Source organism: Heterocephalus glaber, unplaced genomic scaffold (genome assembly GCF_053883595.1).
Source record: "Heterocephalus glaber isolate CG9 unplaced genomic scaffold, H.glaber_assembly_v1.0 deba00001614, whole genome shotgun sequence".
In the NCBI taxonomy this organism is placed as follows: Eukaryota; Metazoa; Chordata; class Mammalia; order Rodentia; family Bathyergidae; genus Heterocephalus; species Heterocephalus glaber.
The window spans coordinates 82,026-101,323 of NW_028258385.1; the positions used below are offsets into that span (position 1 = coordinate 82,026).

At 36.6% G+C, this 19,298-nt stretch overlaps 1 protein-coding gene across 1 annotated transcript in view; it reads left to right on the plus strand.

Moving 5' to 3' along the window:
* Positions 1–19,145, plus strand: part of LOC101722932 (uncharacterized) — a 49,636-nt gene extending 30,491 nt beyond the window's left edge. Inside the window, exons 3-5 of the mRNA XM_087196786.1 lie at positions 12,788–12,914; positions 13,122–13,182; positions 14,750–19,145. Coding sequence (XP_087052912.1) covers positions 12,788–12,914; positions 13,122–13,182; positions 14,750–17,879 — 3,318 coding nt within the window. The 3' untranslated portion in view covers positions 17,880–19,145. The remainder of the gene's footprint in view (positions 1–12,787; positions 12,915–13,121; positions 13,183–14,749) is intronic.
* Positions 19,146–19,298: the final 153 nt, after the last annotated feature.

Genomic DNA, 19,298 nt, shown 5'->3' on the forward strand with positions numbered 1-19,298 from the left:
GCTGTGTAGACTTTCAGTGGAGTTTTGAATCTCATGGAAATCTGTTTGCATCTGTTTTATGGATTCCATTTGTTTCCTATGTTAGGATTCCATCATGTTCCTAAGTTCCTCTATTTTTTTATCTGTGTCCTCTCTAGATTTATTAATCATGTCTTGCACTATGGGCACAATCTTTGCTGTTATCTGAGAAATTATTTCTGATTTCATTTTTTCCAGATCCTGTTTTGTTGCCAGTTCAGAGAGTCCAGGTTGTTGAGTATCAGAGTGTTCCATCTCATTTCCCCTTGGGGTTGCTGTAGGTAATCTGGAAGTCTATTTTTGAGGCTTGTTTATGTGTCTTCTCATTTCCATGGGGGAGGGGGACTTGTTGCTCTCACCCATGCAACTCACCTCCTCTGCCCTAGGAGCGGTGGAATGGTGGTGGGAAGCCTCCTCCTGGCGCTGGGATTGGCTCACTTCCTCTACCCTAGGAGCGGTGGAATGGTGGCCTGTTTTACATTCTTTAACATTTCATCTATACATGTTTTTTTGCATTAAATGAGTTTTTTTTAATTCAACATACCACTGGATTCTGGTTTTTTAGTGCAATCTGCCAATCTGTGTGTTTTAATTGGAGAACTGTGGCCATTAAATATCTCAGGAATATTACTAAGATGGATTAACTACTATCATTGTATTAATTACTATCATTATATTCTTTCTCTGTTTGTGGCTTCTTTGCTTCTCCTTTCCTATCATTTTTTACCAATTAACCTTGCTTGTTGTTTTCAGTCTATCTGGGCATTTAGCTATACAAACACCAGTCATTAAATGATCAAATTCTGGTCCTGTGAGTAGTTCATTAAATACATTGGTCACTAAATGAAGAATTGTATAGAGTATGTACATTATAATATTCAGAACAGAGAAATGGTCAAGGGAAACTAGAACTCAGCTTTACTTTTACTTGCATAACTATTACATGCAGTACTGTAATGTATAACAATATAAAACTACAGTACTATATGGTATAGTACAATCAGCAAAAATTACACCACTTTATAAAAGGGGCACTATACAAGAGGAAGACATTGAGGTTCTACCAACAAGATGTACAGAACTGTACAAAAAGAAAAGGCAGGCCATACATAAGTCTTAGCAGTGGGTTGTAAGTCTCAACGGTGTGTCTCAGTCTTAAGTCTAAACAGTTATTAAACAGGTAGCTTATTAGCTTATTAAATGAGTAATATGTATTAGACATCATATTGTCTAGTTAGATGAAAATGATTTTTCTTAAGAACACACACTGTCCAATAACCTTTAAAATACAATGCAGCAACCACCAACAAATTATCACATTAGCTGAGGTCAGGCAGTATTGATCCTGCACATGTCAGAAAAAGCAGGAATACAAATTATTCAGAAAACACAGGATATCTTATGATATAGGAGTGATATAGATAGTGTTCATCAGGTGGTACAAGCCCCACCTCAAGAAGCCTGCCAATGGGAGAGCAATAGAGCATGGAAATCTAGACCTTGAGTGGCAGAAAGCAGAAAAGTCATTGTTCTGAGCTCAGGAAGATGGTGCTTTTGTGAGCAGCAGAGAGAAGGCCTCTCTGAGGTTTGTTGTGGAGAATTGAAGCCCACTGGGAGAGCAAAGGCAGTCACTAAAGATGCAGTGGACAGCAGTGACTGGTGAGTTGTTTGGGTCAGCACCTCTTACCAGAACCTGGACATGCTGTTGGGGAAGGGCAGCTTGAACCTGTAGTAGAACTGTGCAGAGCTCAATCCCAAAGATCATGGAGCTCAGTTCCAGCCTCACAACCAGAAACTAGCTTGAATTTCAGTGGACTATGGCTGGCTCACATGCTGCTCACATTGTCCACCAGTAACAGCAGAGACATGCCTTGAACAGGATTTTTTTTCTTCTTCATTTCTTGCCTTTGTTTTTCCTGATTTTGTCCTATTTTGTTTTTCTCAATTGTTCTTATTTTTATAGGAGCATAAATACAGTTTCTAGTTTTCCTGTTGCTGTTAGTTTGTTTTGTTCTTGGTTTTGTTCCTTCTTTTTCACCAGTTTCCCAAAGTTTGCATGATCTTCTTGTGTCCTCTAGCCTTACTCCTAAACTTTCCCTCTCCTTCTATTTCTCTACCCATCCAACTCAAAGTCTTCTCCCCAGAGGGCAAATTTACTATATTGAAGGACTTAGTCACTGCAAACATCTTTCTGATTGGTTCTAGATTTTGATATATAAAACAAGTCTAGTTCATGTGGTCAAAGGTAGCAGATTAAGTTACCACAGTTTGTCATTTTCTAGGCTGTTTGATGCTATTCTTGATGCTGATTGTATTAATATGGCCAAGGTGATGTGATTGTTCTAGTCAGTTGTTCTTAGTATACCAAGACTGAGATTGCCTAGGGGCCATTACAGACTCAAAAACCAAAGGCCAGCTCTACCTGGAAGACTATCTCAGAAGTAGCCATTACTTAAGGATGCTAAATGCTAGCAATAAAGATATTCACAATAAGCAATATACAACCATCAACCCAGGAATTAAATCAAAAACATCAACAACAGGGGCCGGGGATTTAGCTCAGTGGTTTTGCCACCTGCTGCACAAGCACAAGGACCCAAGTTCAATTTCCGGTACCAAAAAAAAAAAATCAACAACAAAAAAATAGAAATGAGAAGATACCTAAACAAGATGCACACCCGGACTTCCAGGTCACCAAAGGCAAATCCAGGGGGCAACAAGATGGAACAATCCAAAAGTCAACCACCTGGAAACCTTGAATTGGTAACAAGAGAAGTAACAAAACAGATGAAAGAAGCTCTGGAAAAAATGATACCAGAAATAATTTATCACATAATAATAGAGATAGTGACCATAATGAAAGACATGATTAATAACTCTAGAGCAGATGCAAATTAAAAAACGAAAAATAAGAGCTGAAATAATGGAAACAATGAATACCCAGCATAGGAAAGAACTAGAAAACATGAAACACATCCAAGCAGATATCCAAGAAATTAGAAATTCCACTGAAGTGTGCTACAGCAGAATAAGTGACTGTGAGGACAGAATTTCAGATATAGAAGACAGGATAGCAGTTAGCAAACATGAAAAGAAAGATTTCTTAAAAATAGCAATGGACCATAAGAAATCAATCCAACAGCTAGTAGATGATGCAAAAAAGAATAATTTAAGATTGATTGGATTCAATGAAGGAGTAGGAGATAACACAAGACATAAATAAACTTTTCACAGAAGTAATCACAGAAAACTTCCCAAACAGGGAAAAAGAATTTGACATAAAGATAAATGAGGCATATAGAACTCCAACTAGCCAGGATCAAAAAAAATAAAAAAAATCTACAACTAAGAATATAATAGTCAACATTCCAGAAATCCAATGCAAGAACAAAATATTAAAAGCAGTTGGTGAAAGGAAATCACATACAAAGGAAATCCATCAGAATCACAGCAGACTTCTCAATACAAACCCTGAAGTCAAAGTGATCCTGGAGTGGGGTATTGCAAGCTCTAAAGGAAAACAACCTCTGACCCAGATTGATGTATCCTGCAAAACTATCTTTCAAAATTGATGGAGAACTAAGATACTTTCATGACAAAGAACACCTGAAGAATTTCATGAATACTAAACCAGTGCTTGAGAAAATTCTAAACATTATCCTAGGAAAAGGCAATGAGGGTCACAACTCCATGAAGCCCAACAGAATGAATCCAGGCAAGACAAGAAACAAAATGCAAAGGGAAACAGAATTCAACAAAAGGAAAAGATTGTGACAAGAGTAAGTGAGCACATATCAGTTATAGCCATCAATGTCAGTGGCCTCAATTCACCACTCAAAAGAAATAAACTGGCAGAATAGATCAAGAAGCAAGACCCAACAATATGTTGCATGCAAGAAACATGTTTAATTCAAAAAGAAATTTATAGACTGAAAATCAAATGATGAAAAACTACTCCATGCAACAGGAACCTGAAAGAAAGCAGGAGTAGCTATCTTATTTGCAGACAAAGTAGATTTCAAACCAAGACTAAGACAAAGAAGGTCACTATGTCCTTGTAAAGGGAACAGTCCAATGAAGAAATGACAATAATAACTATATATGCACCAAATAGTAATACACCCAACTACATAAAATAAATATTGACAGACATGAAAATATCAATAAGCAAGCATTAATACAACTGTGGTGGGGACCTCAATACCCCACTGTCACAAATACACAGATAACTAGACAAAAAAATCAACAATGAAACAGGGCCGGGGATTTAGCTCAGTGGTTTCGCTGCCTGCTGCACAAGCGCAAGGACCCGAGTTTGATCCCCAGTACCCAAAAAAAAAAAAAAGTCAACAATGAAACTCTAGAACAGAAACAAACTCTTGAACAAGTGGACTTAATAGATTTCTAGAGAGTATTTCACCCAAAAGAATCAGAATACACATTCTTCTCAGCTGCACACAGGTCGTTTTCCAAAGTAGACCACATGCTAGCTCATAGAACATGTTAAGTAAAATCGAATGAATTGAAGTTATCCCCTATATATTATCAGATCTCAGTGCAATGAAATTGGAGATCAATAGCAAAAAAAAAACCACACACACAAAAACTTTATAAACCCATGGAAATTGAATAACACTCTCCTGAACAACAAATGGGTCACAGAAGAAATTACAGTTTCTACAATTAAATGACAGTGCCAACACAACATACTGGAATTTATGGGACACAATGAAAGCAGTCCTACAAGAGAAATTCATAGCAGTGAATTCCCTTATTAGGAAAGCAGAGCTTGCAGGCTCAAATAAGCAACCTAATGCTGAACCTGAACCTTCTAGAAAAAGAAGAACAAGTCAAACACAAAGCTCGTATAAGAGAGGAAATCATAAAGATCAGAGCATAAATCAATGCAATGGAGACTAAAGGAGTGATACAAAAAAAAATCATTGAATCAAAGAGTTGGTTCTTTGAAAGAATAAACAAAATTGATGAACCTTTAGCCAACCTTATTTAAAAAAGAAGAAAGAAAAGGCCCAAATCCATGCAATTAGGAAGGAAAAGGGTGAAATTACAACAGATCCAGCAGAAATCCCAAGGATCATTAATATCTACTTTGAGAACCTGTCCTTCAGTAAGATGGAAAACAGAGAAAAAAAGACAGATTTCTAGATACATATGAATTACCAGTGAATGAAGAAGTTATAAAGATTCTACACAACCCAAAATCAATCAATGAAATTGAAAATGTAATTAAAAACTTACCAACAAAGAAAATCCCAGGTCCTGAAGGCTTCTGCTGAATTCTACAAGAAATTTAGAGAAGAGCTAATGCCACTACTTGTCAAACTCTTTCATGAAATTGAGAGGGAAGCAGTACTCCCAAATTCATTCCTGGAGGCAAGCATCACCTTGATTGCAAAAGCAGAGAAATGCCCAACCAAAAAAGATAACTACAGGCCAATCCCCTTAATGAACATAAACATAAAAATCCTCAATAAGATACTGGCAAACAGAATGCAGAAGATCATCAAGAAGATCATACACCCTGACCAAGTAGGATTTATCCTAGGGATGCAAGGATGGTTGGCGAACCCCAACCAACCTCCAATGGTGCTTGACAAAGTTCCAGCTGGGGGAAAGAAAGGGTGGAACACATCGTACCCACATATTTTATTTTTTTCTTGCCATAATGTTTCTAATTGTTACTCTGGTCTCAGGAGTCACTGTGTTTGTGACTAACAACAAACTCTCCATGAGGCAAATTGACAATGATATATTGAAATCTGATCTGGCTCAAAAGTCCCAAATTCCAGTTTCTCTTAGTTCTATTGCCTCATCCACTTCTAAAGAAACCTCTCCTAAAACCCCCTCTGTTTTCCCACTACTATAACTCCCTCTCTTATTGCTGACATTCTTTTTACTAAAGGGGTCTTATGAAGAGATTGAAAGGACAGATTTTAGATGTAAGAAATAGTGGAAAATGGGAAAAAGAAAGAAAGTTAAGACAGGTGAATGCATTAAGGAGGCAAGTTACTCAGTATTTCTCAAAGTGCTGTAAATATCTCCTGCTCATGGACTATGAACTTAAATGACATTTAGTTAAGATGAATAGAGGTAAAGAAAAATAGAGAGCTAATAGCAAACTATATTAACCATTGTGCAGTTTCTCAAGGGCCAGCTGGTGACCACAAATTTGACACTTAGTTGATTAAATCTTGCTTGTATCCCTGCTGATATAAAGATTTTGATTAAGTTACTTTCTGTTCTGTTTAGGTGTGGGTAAATAAGGGGACAATTGTAATTTTTAAATATGGATTTGTGATGTTCAATGAAATGAAACAGCTTAGAGGAATTGTACTTTGTTTAACAAAAAATAACCTTTACTTCAATAGAAATTGCTAAGGCAACTTAAAATGTAAACATGTTCCGCCCAATGCCTCTTAGCTATTGCTTAAAGATATAAAAATAAATCAGACCCTGAGATTTCTCAGAGGGAACCTGAACATTGCTTGTGAAGGTTCTTTTCTCATCGCCGGCCCAGGACCTCTCCCCTTCCTACCCTACATCGACATCGACTGCAGCTGGTCTGCAGCACATGGTTCAATGTATGTAAATCGATAAATGTAATACACTATATTAACAAGAGTAAAGGTCAAAAACCATATGATCATCTCAATGGATGCAGAAAAAGCATTTGACAAGGTCTAACACCCATTCGTAATGATAAAAAAAAACTACAGAAAATTGGAATAGATGGTCTTTATCTCAATCAGATAAAAGCCATCTATGACACACCAACAGCCAAAATCATACTAAATGGTCAAAAACTGAAATCTTTCATGCTAAAATCAGGAATGAGGCAAGGATGTCCACAATTACCTCTCCTATTCAATATAGTTCTGGAAATGTTAGCCACAGCAATTAGACAAAAGAAAGAAATAAAAGGAATAAAGATAGGAAATGAAGAAGTTAAATTGTCATTTGCAGATTACATGATACTCTATATAAAAGACCCCAAAAACTCCACCAAAAGACTTCTAGACTTAATAACCAAATTTAGTAGAGTAGCTGGATACAAGGTCAACACTCAAAAATCAATAAGCCTTCCTGTACACAAACAACAGACTCATTGAGTGAGAAAATGGGGAAAGAACTCCTTTCACAATACAAGCCCCCCAAAAATGAAATATCTAGGAATCAACCTAACAAAGGAAGTAAAAGACCTCTACTGTGAAAACTATAGTACTCTGAAAAAAGAGATTGAAGAGGATATTGGAAAATGGAAAAACAGGGCTGGGGATTTAGCTCAATGGTTTTGCTGCCTGCTGTGCAAGCACAAGGACTTGAGTTCGATCCCTGGTACCAAAAAAAAAAAAAAAGAAAATGGAAAAACATCCCTTGTTCTTGAGTAGGAAAAACCAATATAGGAAAATGGCCATACTTCCAATACTGCTATATAGATTCAATGCAATTCCAATTGAAATTCCAGCAGCATAGTTCACAGAACTAAAGAAAACAATCCAAAAATTCATTTGAAACCAGAAGAGACCTAGAATAGCAAAAGCAATTCTAGGCCAAAAAAAGATAGGGCAGGGGGTATCACAACCCACAACTTGAAACTATACTACAAAGCTACAGTGATAAAAACAGCATGGTACTGGCAAAGAAACAGACCTGAGGATCAGTGGAACAGATTAGAAGATGCAGAAACAACTCCAGACACACTCAGCCACCTCCTCGTTGACAAAGGAGCCAAACACTCCCCTGGAGGAAAGATAGCCTCTTTAATAAATGATGCTGAAAAAAACTGGGTTTCACCTTGCCAAAGATTAAAACTAGACCCATATCTTTCACCATGTACTAAACTAAAATAAAAATGGATCAAAGATCTAAATATTAAAACAGAAACACTAAATCTGCTAGAAGATAGGTTAGGTAGAACTCTTGAAGCCTTTCATGTACAAAAAGACTTTTGAGTAAAGCCTCAGTCACACGGAACTAGCACAAAGAATCAACAACTGGGATCTCCTCTTATTAAAAAGCTTCTGTGCAACAAGAGAAACCAACAGAGTGAAGAGACAACCTACAATGTGGGAAATAATTTTTACCAACTGTTCCTCAGACAAAGACTACTATCAAAATATATAGAGTACTTAAAAAAAATCAGATTCCCCAAACTTAAAAGTTCAATCCAAAAATGGGCATCTGAAATAGATATTTCTCAGACGAAGTAGAAGCAGCAAACAAACATGAAAAAGTGTTCCACATCATTGGTCATTCAAGAGATGCAAATGAAAATAATGCTGAGCTTCCATTTCACTCCACAAAGAATGGCTGCTATCAAGAAATCAATCAATAACAAATGCTGGCAGGGGTATGGGGAGAAAGGAACCCTTCTCCATTGTTGGTGGGAATGCAGACTGTTGCAACTACTGTGGAAATCAGTATGGAGATACCTCAAAGAACTAGGACTAGAAGTCCCATGTGACCCAGCTAGTCCCCTGCCGGGTATCTTCCCAAAAGAATTAAAAGAATCATACCACAGTGATATATGTGCACCCATGTTTATAGTGGCACAGTTTGTAATAGCTAAAGCTTGGAAACAGCCCAAGTGCCCATCAACTGGAAACTGGATAAAGAAAATGTGTTTTTTTTTTCTAAAATGGAGTACTACTCAGACATAAAAAATGAGAAATTAGAGGCATTTATAGCTAAATGGATGCACATTGAGGCCATACTCTTAAGTGAAATAAATAGGACACATGTGTGTAAATACCAAATAGTTTCTCTAGTGTGAGAAACTGAAAGTGTAAACAAGGATTAAAATGAATAATTGATAATTTGAAATAGGAAGAAATAGTCCAAAGGAGTAGGGAAAGTGGGAGGGGAAGGGGAAAGGAAAGAAGGGAAAGGAAAAATTATGAGAAAAGAAAAAATGGAAACGAAGTCTATGTAAATAGGGAAGGGTGGAGGGGGTGAAGGGCGCACAGGTCATGGGCAAAAAATAAGAACCAAGATACATCATGTACACGTACAAGCATCCAATGATAAATGTAAATGTATTGTATACCTAAAATCTACCAATAAAAGAATTTAAGCAAAAGAAAAAAAAGAAGAAATCAACCAATATCATGGGCCTGGCTATCTAGCTCAGTGTTGCCACTGCTGGCCTCACAAACTCAAGGTCCCAAGTTTGATCCCTGGTACCAAAACAAAAAAAATCAATCAGTAACAAATCCCAGCTTGGTATAGAGGAAAAGGAACCCTTCTCACCTGTTGATGGAAGTGTAGACTGGTGCAATCACTGGAAATCAGTGTGGAGGTTCCTCAAAAAATATGATTAGAAGTCCCATTTGACCCAGCTATTCCCCTGCTAGGTATCTTACCAAAAGAATTAAAAGCATCCTACCACAGTGATATATGCATACCCATGTTTGTACCAGTTCAGTTCGTAATAGCTAAATCTTGGAAACAGCCCAAATGCCCATCAACTGGCGACTGGATAAGATGTGGGTTTTGTATATAATGGAGTATTTCTCAAGCAGAAAGAATGACAGAGACAATTATAGCTAAATGGATGGACATTGAGACCATCCTCTTCAGTGAAATAAATAGGGCACACATGTGTAAATACCAAATTGTTTCTCTGTTGTGAGAACCTGAAAGGGTAAATGAGGACCAAAATGTATAATAGATATTGTGAAATACAAAGACAGTGTTCAAAGAGGGAGGGGAACTAGGGAGGGTGAGATGGGGGCAAGGAAAAAAGAAGGAGAAAAGAAGGAAAAAACAGAAACAAAAATAGGGGTGGAATGGTGGAGGTGAAGGAAGGGGAATGTGAAAAAACAAGAAGCAAGATATATCATGTACAGGCATAGATTCCCGATGATGAATGCAATCATAATGTACACCTAAAATGTACCACATAAACTTAATTAATTTTAAAAAGTGCTCAATAATCATGATTGCAAAATGGATCCAATCCAGATATGACCTTTAGCAAATCAATAAGTCACCTAATCCTGTATTTCCTCACATGCCCTCTCCTAGTATCTTAGCAATTTCTATGAATTCTTCAAGGTTGCATTGATCACACAGTTGATAATTGCTAGAAGCTGTGTCTTAAAATGCAATTTTGGCTCTAATAAAGGTGCCTCTGCAGGTCACTGAAAGGGACCAATAAAAGTAAAATATTTATCACAGAACCATGAACCTGCTTGATGCTGTAAAAAATCATTGGAAAAGGCAAATATCCTAGCCAGTGAAATTGGCATTAATGTAGTCACTGCTCTGTCCATGTCTGCAGTAAACACCTTGAAGGATAGCAAGACATACAAAGTATGTAGTGAAGAAGTTTACTAGCCAGGAATATAAGAGAGAAATTAAACATATAAAACCATCACAGAGCCACATATAGCAGTGATGATTATTCAATTGTTTCCTGTAATTTCAGAAGTGTACATATAACCCTTGAGAAAATATGTGCACCCATTGATGTAAAATATGTGCACCAATTTCTACGTATCAAACAGTTTCAAGGGTAACATCACTTCTAAAAGAGTTTGTTTATATCTTAAGAATTGATTTAACTCCACATGAATCACCTTCATTATCCTCTGAGGAACTACCAGAAACAAATAGTCCTTAGAAGTGAGCCCAGAGTGCACTGATAAATATTTCTGGCCCTTTGTCATAGCTGTTCTGCCTGTATCATATGTGATCAACAGGCCTCATAAAACCATACTCCAAATCACTGCCTTCTGTATCAAAACAGGGAAACCACATATTTTTTGAGGTTGTTCTTTTTGTCTTCATATCCAAAATATATAAGGGCCCCCATATTAGACATTATAGAAATAATACATATTTTGAATTTGTCTTTTCACGAACGCTGTGCTTATTTGCACAACATACCTAGTAAATGTGCCTAAAATACAATAGGCCACATGCATTCTTCATTTAATGACCAAGTCCTGTTCCTGGGATTAGGTTGCTAAATAAATGGGGTGCTAAATGAGGAATCATATACAGTCAGTACTTTAATAATATTCAGGACAAAGAAATGATCAAAGGAAACTCCAACTTGGTGATTTTGCTTTTATTTGCATGACTCTTATATATAGTACTGTAATATGTAATGGAATATAAAAATATGGTACTGTACAGTTCAATTAGCAAAATGTAGAATACTATTTAAACAAGGTGTACTGTACATAAAGACATTGAGACTGTCAGTATGTGCAGAACTGTACAAAAAAGATGAGTCATATGTCTGAGTCGTGAATCATAAGTCAGAAACAGCATGCCCCTATTGTAAATCAAAACTGTCATTAAAGCAAGTAGGTCATCAAATGAGGAATATCTATATTGGGTTCAGTGTTTCAGATTAGGATATTCTTGAGTATTTTTGGAAGCACTGGTTTAGCATTCATATGTCTCTTGAGCTGGTCTTTTTCATGAAATGTCCTTATTTCTCCATTTATTTTAAAAGAGAGCTTTGCTAGGTAAGTTAAACTAGGTTGGAAGTTATTCGGTCTTAGGCCTTGAAATGCATCACTCCAAACTTTTCTGGCCTTTAAGGTTTGCATTAAGAAATCTGTTGTAATTCTGATTGGTTTACCTTCATGGGTGATTTTTTTGTTTTTTGCTCTAAATTTTTGTTGTTACGGTTTTTGGATTTCAGGCAGTATAAGGATATGCCTTGATGAGCTTCTTTTTTCATTATAGCTTTTTGATGTTATCTAAGCCTCGTTTACTTCTATTTTTGACTCTTTTCTCATCTTTGGGAATTTTTGAACTATGATTTCTGTAGCATACTAATTTCATCTATGTTATTGTCTAGCTTTTTCCTAACTCTCATTAGCTTTAGGTTACTCTTTTTAGTGTAGTCTAGTAGCTGCTGGATGGTCTTTTCTTCTTTTTTTTGTGGTCTCTGAGCACTTCTGCAAAATGTACCACTTGTCCTCAATTTCAGACTGGTCTGTCCCCGGGCTCTCCCTGGGCTGAGCATATTGACCATAGTGTGTGACTGGATGGGGACACTCAGTCCCGTTATCCCCCTGGGCTGGGTGCATAGCCCTAGCCTGTGGCTAGGGGCACAGCATTCAATTGGTGGGTCCATCCCAACCTTTCCCTTTCTATTACACCTTAGAAATTTGTTTCTCTCTGAAGGGTAAGCATTTCATGTCAGTGACCTATAATATGTCTTCCTTAGTCTAATTTCAGTGTTAGACATTCTCCATGAATATTGTAATACTTTTCATTAGCATTTTAAACTACCATTCATAAACTTTACTTTGTGTTTAATTACAGTTTTGTCTATGAAATCAGTTTCAAGTTTCACAATACTGTCTAAATACAATAGAGGAGGAGGGATCTATTTCCTAAATAATAATTTGAAAATAGGTATGTTTTCTATGTTATATCAGAGCAAATCATTAGATATTCATCTACCCCTGTTCTTTTTGCCCCACATCCGATCTAGTAGGCTCTCTCCATGAATCCTGTTTACAGACAGTGTAGAAATAAAACTGGGGTTAACCAGCAGGAGAACCAATGTTCCCATTCTGCTGTTTCTTTAGCAGTGAATTCCCATCTAGTATCAAAATTCCTGTATGATAAGGGCATGTGGATAAAGAATAAATGTTTAATGACCAAGGCATAAAGTAACCACTTATGGGACTCAGCCTCATTTCAGCTTTTTATGAGTAGATTTGAGATATTTCATGTAGTAAATCTCACTCTTCCTGGAAATTTTTTTCTGATGATTTAGAAGGCAGTGACCTTTGAGGATGTGGCTGTGAATTTCACCATGGAGGAGTGGGCTTTGTTGGATCCATCCCAGAAGCAGCTCTACAGAGATGTGATGTGGGAAACCTTTAGGAATGTGACTGCCATAGGTAAGGAAGATATTATTTCTCATTTATGCAATCAGAGAGCATTTATTATTGCTCATCAGTGCAGTTTACTTTATTAGAATATGAAAATATTTTAATATTTTAATGACTCTTCTGGACATGGTCACATTCTACCATGAATCTTAACTAGAAACTAGTATTTTATGTAATAGAGTAACTCATCATTACATTTATTTTTCTACACTTTAGGAAGAAACATAGATGACCAGCAAATTGAAGATGAGTATAAAAATTACAGGAAAAATCTAAGGTAATTTAAACTGACAAGAATGTTACTAAAAGGTCAGAAATACTAAAACCAAGTAAAATTGTATACAAAGGCCATGTTCACAAAAATACAGAGAGCCAGGGATGGTGGCATATTCCTGTAATCCCAGCATTTGGACAACTGAGGCAAGAGGATTGCCAGTAGTTTAAGGCCAACCTGTGCTACAGAGTGAGTTCAAGGCTAACCTGAACTACATAAGGAGACTTTGTCTCAAAAGTCAAAAACACAAACAAAATGAAACTGTGTTCAAATTTCTTTAATTGTACAAAATTTCTCCAGAGATGCATACGTGTTTAGTATATAAAATCTGACAATTGAATACTTGAAATATCTTAATATCTGTCATGTAGGCAGTATTGAGATTATGCCACAAGTGACATTATCTACTGTATAATAATAAATTATTTTCCATGCTCAGGATTTTAAAACTGTTTTATGAAATTGTATGTAGGCATTGATTAAAGGTATATATAAAAAAATTTGTGTTTAGTTGAGAGCCAAGTGCAGGACATCTAATTACATATATATATATACATATATATACATTTTTCAAAAGACTGCTTTCTTATCAAATTATGTAAGTAATGCTATATATATTTAAATGTGCTATACACATGCAATATTTGCAACATTGGTAATCCTGAAATACTGTTCAAAATCCAAATGAATACCCATTTTAACAATAGCTGTTTTCAAGCAATCCTCAAAAGCATTTAGTCTACTTATGTTCTGAAATATAGTATTAAAATGTACTTTCCCATAATGTTGGTGGGAATGTCGTTGTAGTAAACCATCTATGGAAATGTGTAGAGGTTCCTCAAAAAAGTAAAAGTAGAAATTTCATTTTATCCACTTACACTTCTACTGAGTGTGTATTCACCCAAAGTTAAAGTAATTATATTACATTGATACATGCATATCCATGTTTGTAGCAGTAAAACTTAGCAAAGTGAAGTTTTGGAAACAGTGTAGATGCCCATTCATAGATGAGTAGAAAGGAAAAATGGGATATCCTGGGTGGGATGGGAGCATACTGGGAAGCTGAGGCACATTCATGTTCAGCCTGGATGAGACTTAGTCTCATAATAAAAGATAAATAACTCCAAGAATGTAGCTCAGTGCTAAACCCCTGGGTTCAGTCTCCAGCACCGAAAATAATGTGATATATATATAAAATGGAATGGTATTTATCCAAAAGTCAAATGAAATGATGTCATTTGCCCAAAAATGCATGGATCTAGAACCCATTTTACACTTAAAAAGATAAACAGAAAGTTTAATTTTACTTGTTGTATTTTATATGAGAAATGCAAAATGTGAATTAAGTAAAATAAAGGAGAGATGGTAGAAAAGAGAGAGGCCTATGATGTGGAGAGGGTGGAGAGGCTCAGTGGAAGGGGTAGGGATAGAGTCTAGGAGAAAAAAGGTATGAAAACTAATCAACATCTGGTATATATATGTATCAGTTGTTCAGAATGAAAGTAACAAGTATGTATTGCAAACGTATCACTTCCAAACTCCCAAATGAATACTGTTTTTTCTTTCACAGAAGTGCAGAGGTAGATAAATACTGTCAATATAAATTACGGAATCAACAGGGAGAAAAGGGTTTTATGACTCCTGATACAAATGTGCAAATCAAACTGCTTGGTATAAAACCAGGTGGAGGCCCTACATGGACAAAGCCTCTGACTGGTCATTCATCATCGACCATGCCCATCATACATAACACTGGACTCAAATCACATGAGCTCCATGGATTTGAACAGAAGTCCACAAACTTTCAGTCCTTTCAGAAACATGCAGAGACAAATCCTGAAGAAAAACCCCATGGATATAAACAATGTGGAAAACCCTACTGTGATTGCACTGAAGGAAGTACCGCTGAAGAGAAATCCTTTGTATATAAGCAAGATATGAGAGCTTTCAGTACATCCAACTGTGTTGAAATCCAGGAAAGAAATCACGGTACGATAAATACCTGTATATATATACAATGTGGAAAAGGTTTGAATTCTCACCATGATATTCAGAAACATGAAAGTGCTCACACTGGGATAAAATCCTATGTAAATAAACACTGTTGGAAATCCCTAAATAATAACACTTCATTTGGTAATCATGACAGAACTCACATTGAGGGAAAAACCTACCTATGTAAACAATGTGGGAAAGCTTTCAGAACACACAGTAATTGTCAAATACATGAAAGGACCCACACTGGGGAGAAACTCTATAAATGTAAGCAATGTGGGAAAGCTTTCAGAAAACAGAGCCATTGTCAAAGGCATGAACAAACTCACACTGGGGAGAAACCCTACGTATGTAAACACTGTGGGAAAGCTTTCACCAGACACAATTATTGTCAAATACATGAAAGGACTCACACTGGTGACAAATCTTATGTATGTAAGCAATGTGGGAAAGCCTTCAGCATACAGAGTCATTGTCGAAGACATGAACAAACTCACACTGGGGAGAAACCCTACATATGTAAGCACTGTGGGAAAGCTTTCACCAGACACAGTTATTGTCAAATACATGAAAGGACTCACACTGGTGACAAATCTTATGTATGTAAACAATGTGGGAAAGCCTTCAGCATACAGAGTCATTGTCGAAGACATGAACAAACTCACACTGGGGAGAAACACTACATATGTAAGCACTGTGGGAAAGCTTTCACCACACACAGTTATTGTCAAATACATGAAAGGACTCACACTGAAGACAAATCTTACATATGTAAACAATGTGGGAAAGCTTTCAGCACACACAGTAATTGTCAAAGACATGAACAAACTCACACTGGGGAGAAACCTTGTGTATGTAAGCAGTGTGGGAAAGCTTTCAGGACACAGACTAATTGTAAAAAACATGAAAGGACTCACACTGGGGAGAAACCCTATGTATGTAAGCAATGTGGGAAAGCTTTTAGCACACAGAGTCATTGTCGAAACCATGAACAAACTCATACTGGGAAGAAACCCTATGTATGTAAGCAATGTGGGAAAGCTTTTACCACACACGGTTATTGTCAAATACATGAAAGGACTCACACTGGGGAGAAATCCTATATATGTAAGCAATGTGGGAAAGCTTTTAGCACACAGAGTTATTGTCAAATACATGAAAGGACTCACACTGGGAAGAAACCCTATGTATGTAACCAATGTGGGAAAGCTTTCGGGACACACAGTTCTTGTCAAATTCATGAGAGAACCCACACTGGGGAGAAACCCTATGTGTGTAAACAATGTGGGAAAGCTTTTACCACACACGGTTCTTGTCAAACACATGAACAAACTCATACTGGGGAGAAATCCTATATATGTAAGCAGTGTGGGAAAGCTTTCAGCACACACGGTTCTTGTCAAAGACATGAACAAACTCACACTGAGGAGAAATCCTATATATGTAAGCAATGTGGGAAAGCTTTTACCACACAGAGTTATTGTCAAAGACATGAAAAAACTCACACTAGGGAGAAACCCTACATATGTAAGCAATGTGGAAAAGCTTTCAGGACACGGACTCATTGTAAAAAACATGAAAGGACTCACACTAGGGAGAAACCCTATGTATGTAAACAGTGTGGGAAAGCTTTCAGCACACACGTTTATTGTCAAAGACATGAACGAACTCACCCTGGAGAGAAACCCTATATATGTAAGCAATGTGGCAAAGGTTTCAGGACACACTTTAATTGTAAGGTACATGAAAGGACTCACACTGGGGAGAAACCCTATGTGTGTAAGCAGTGTGGGAAAGCTTTTTGCACACAGAGTCATTGTAAAATACATGAAAGGATTCATACTGGAGAGAAACCCTATGTATGTAAGCAATGTGGAAAAGCTTTCATGACACAGAGTCATTGTAAAAAACATGAAAGGACTCACACTAGGGAGAAACCCTATGTATGTAAGCAATGTGGGAAAGCTTTCAGCTGGCATAGTGAATGTAAAATACATGAAAGAACTCACACTGGGGAGAAAGTCTATGTATGTAACCACTGTGGGAAAGCTTTCAGCTGGCACAGTATATATAAAATACATGAAAGGACTCACACTGGGGAGAAACCCTATGCATGTAACCAATGTGGGAAAGCTTACAGCAGGCACAGTGACTGTAAAATACATGAAAGGACTCACACTGGGGAGAAACCCTATGAATGTAAGCAGTGTGGGAAAGCTTTCAGGACGCAGAGTCATTGTAAAACACATGAAAAGATTCACACTGGGGAGAAACCTTATGCATGTAACCAATGTGGGAAAGCTTTCAGCAGGCACAGTTCTTGTCAAATACATGAACAAACGCACACGGGGGAGAAGCCCTATGTATGTAACCAATGTGGGAAAGCTTTCAGCATACAAAGATATTGTCAAAGACATGAACGATCTCACACTGAGGAGAAACCCTATATATGTAAGCAATGTGGGAAAGCTTTCAGGACACACAGTGATTGTCAAAGACATGAACAGACTCACACTGGGGAGAAACCCTATGTATGTAAGCAATGTGGGAAAGCTTTTAGAACACAGAGTAATTGTAAAATACATGAAAGGACTCATACTGGAGAGAAACCCTATGTATGTAAGCAGTGTGGGAAAGCTTTTACCAGACACAGTCGTTGTCAAAAACATGAAAGGATGCACACTGGGCAGAAACCCTGTGTATGAAAGCAATGTGGGAAAACTTACAGCACACAAAAGGATTGTCAAAGACATGAAAGGAATTACACAGTGTAGAAACCCTGTGTATATAAGCAGTGTAGAAAAGTTACTCTAGTAATCATCATAGACATTAAAAAACAAGAGAGTAAATTAACTTCAAATATATAAAGTACCTTGCACTGACATGAAAAAAACAATGCAAAGAAGCCTTTTCTTTGTATGTAATAAAATCTTTCAGTTCACAGATATTTGTCATACCTGAAAGAATTCATAGAACAGGAAATCTGAACATGTGAACAATGTGAGAAATGTTTTATTTTTCTCAGTGCATTCAAGTTCATGAAAGACTTTACATGAGAGGGGAGCCATATGTATGCAATAAATAAGGGAAACCCTTCCACTTTTCCGCTTATCTTGAAAAATATGAAAAAACTACCACTGAAGAGAAAGCCTATGTAAATAATGCGTGAAAACTTTTTATGATTGTCTTACCATGAGAATATATGCACAAACTCAAAATGAAATTTAGTATAAATACCAAATGTGAGAAAGCTAAGAATCAGAGTGACAGGGATAGAAAAATGTGTTAAGAATGAGATACATTGTTTCAAAGTATGGGTGCAGAGACAGTCTGCCTCCAATTTATCTGTGAATTAATGCTCTGATGAGGTTGAAAAGTACATAATAATGTTAAATTCAGAATAGCAAGGCATCTTGCATCTAAGTCTTCAGTCCATGGCCTTTAAGGAGTGTTTTACATGCAAACCATTGCCTTAGTTGTATGGGTAAAGTGAAGTTTATTCATGTAATGAAATTTTACTGAGTCTTAAAAGAAAATAAATCCTTCATTTGTGACAATGTAGATTAACCAAGAGGTCATTACATGAAACATGCCATGCATAGACAAATTAAGGCTTGATCATATCTGTTTTTAGCATCTAAAATTGACAACTTTAAAGAAGCAGAGAGTTTAATGATGGTGTTGCCACATGTGTGGGTGGGGAAGTTGAGAGATGTTAATGAGAAAGCACAGTGTTTCTCTTGTAGAGTACAAAATGGCATAGATCCCATAGTGATAACAGTTAAAAGTTGTTAAAAGTTGTTTTTACTGTTTTCCTCATATACCCAAAAGGTAATTGTGTTAGATGATGCAAATGCAACCTAGGAAGAACGTGGTAATTTCACAATTTGCACTGTAAATGTTCAATATATGATTTTGTGATTTTTTGTTTAATGAAATGAATACAATTAAATGTAGCAATAATGACATGACTATGGCTTCATGATGTGTCTACAGATGCACCTTCAGTTTTTACACATGTAATTTAGTTTGTACTGTATTTATTTCTGGAAGCATTCAGTATTTTAGTGAAATTTATACTTGTTTGGAAATGTAAAATAGTTTTTGAGGATAAATTTGTAAAC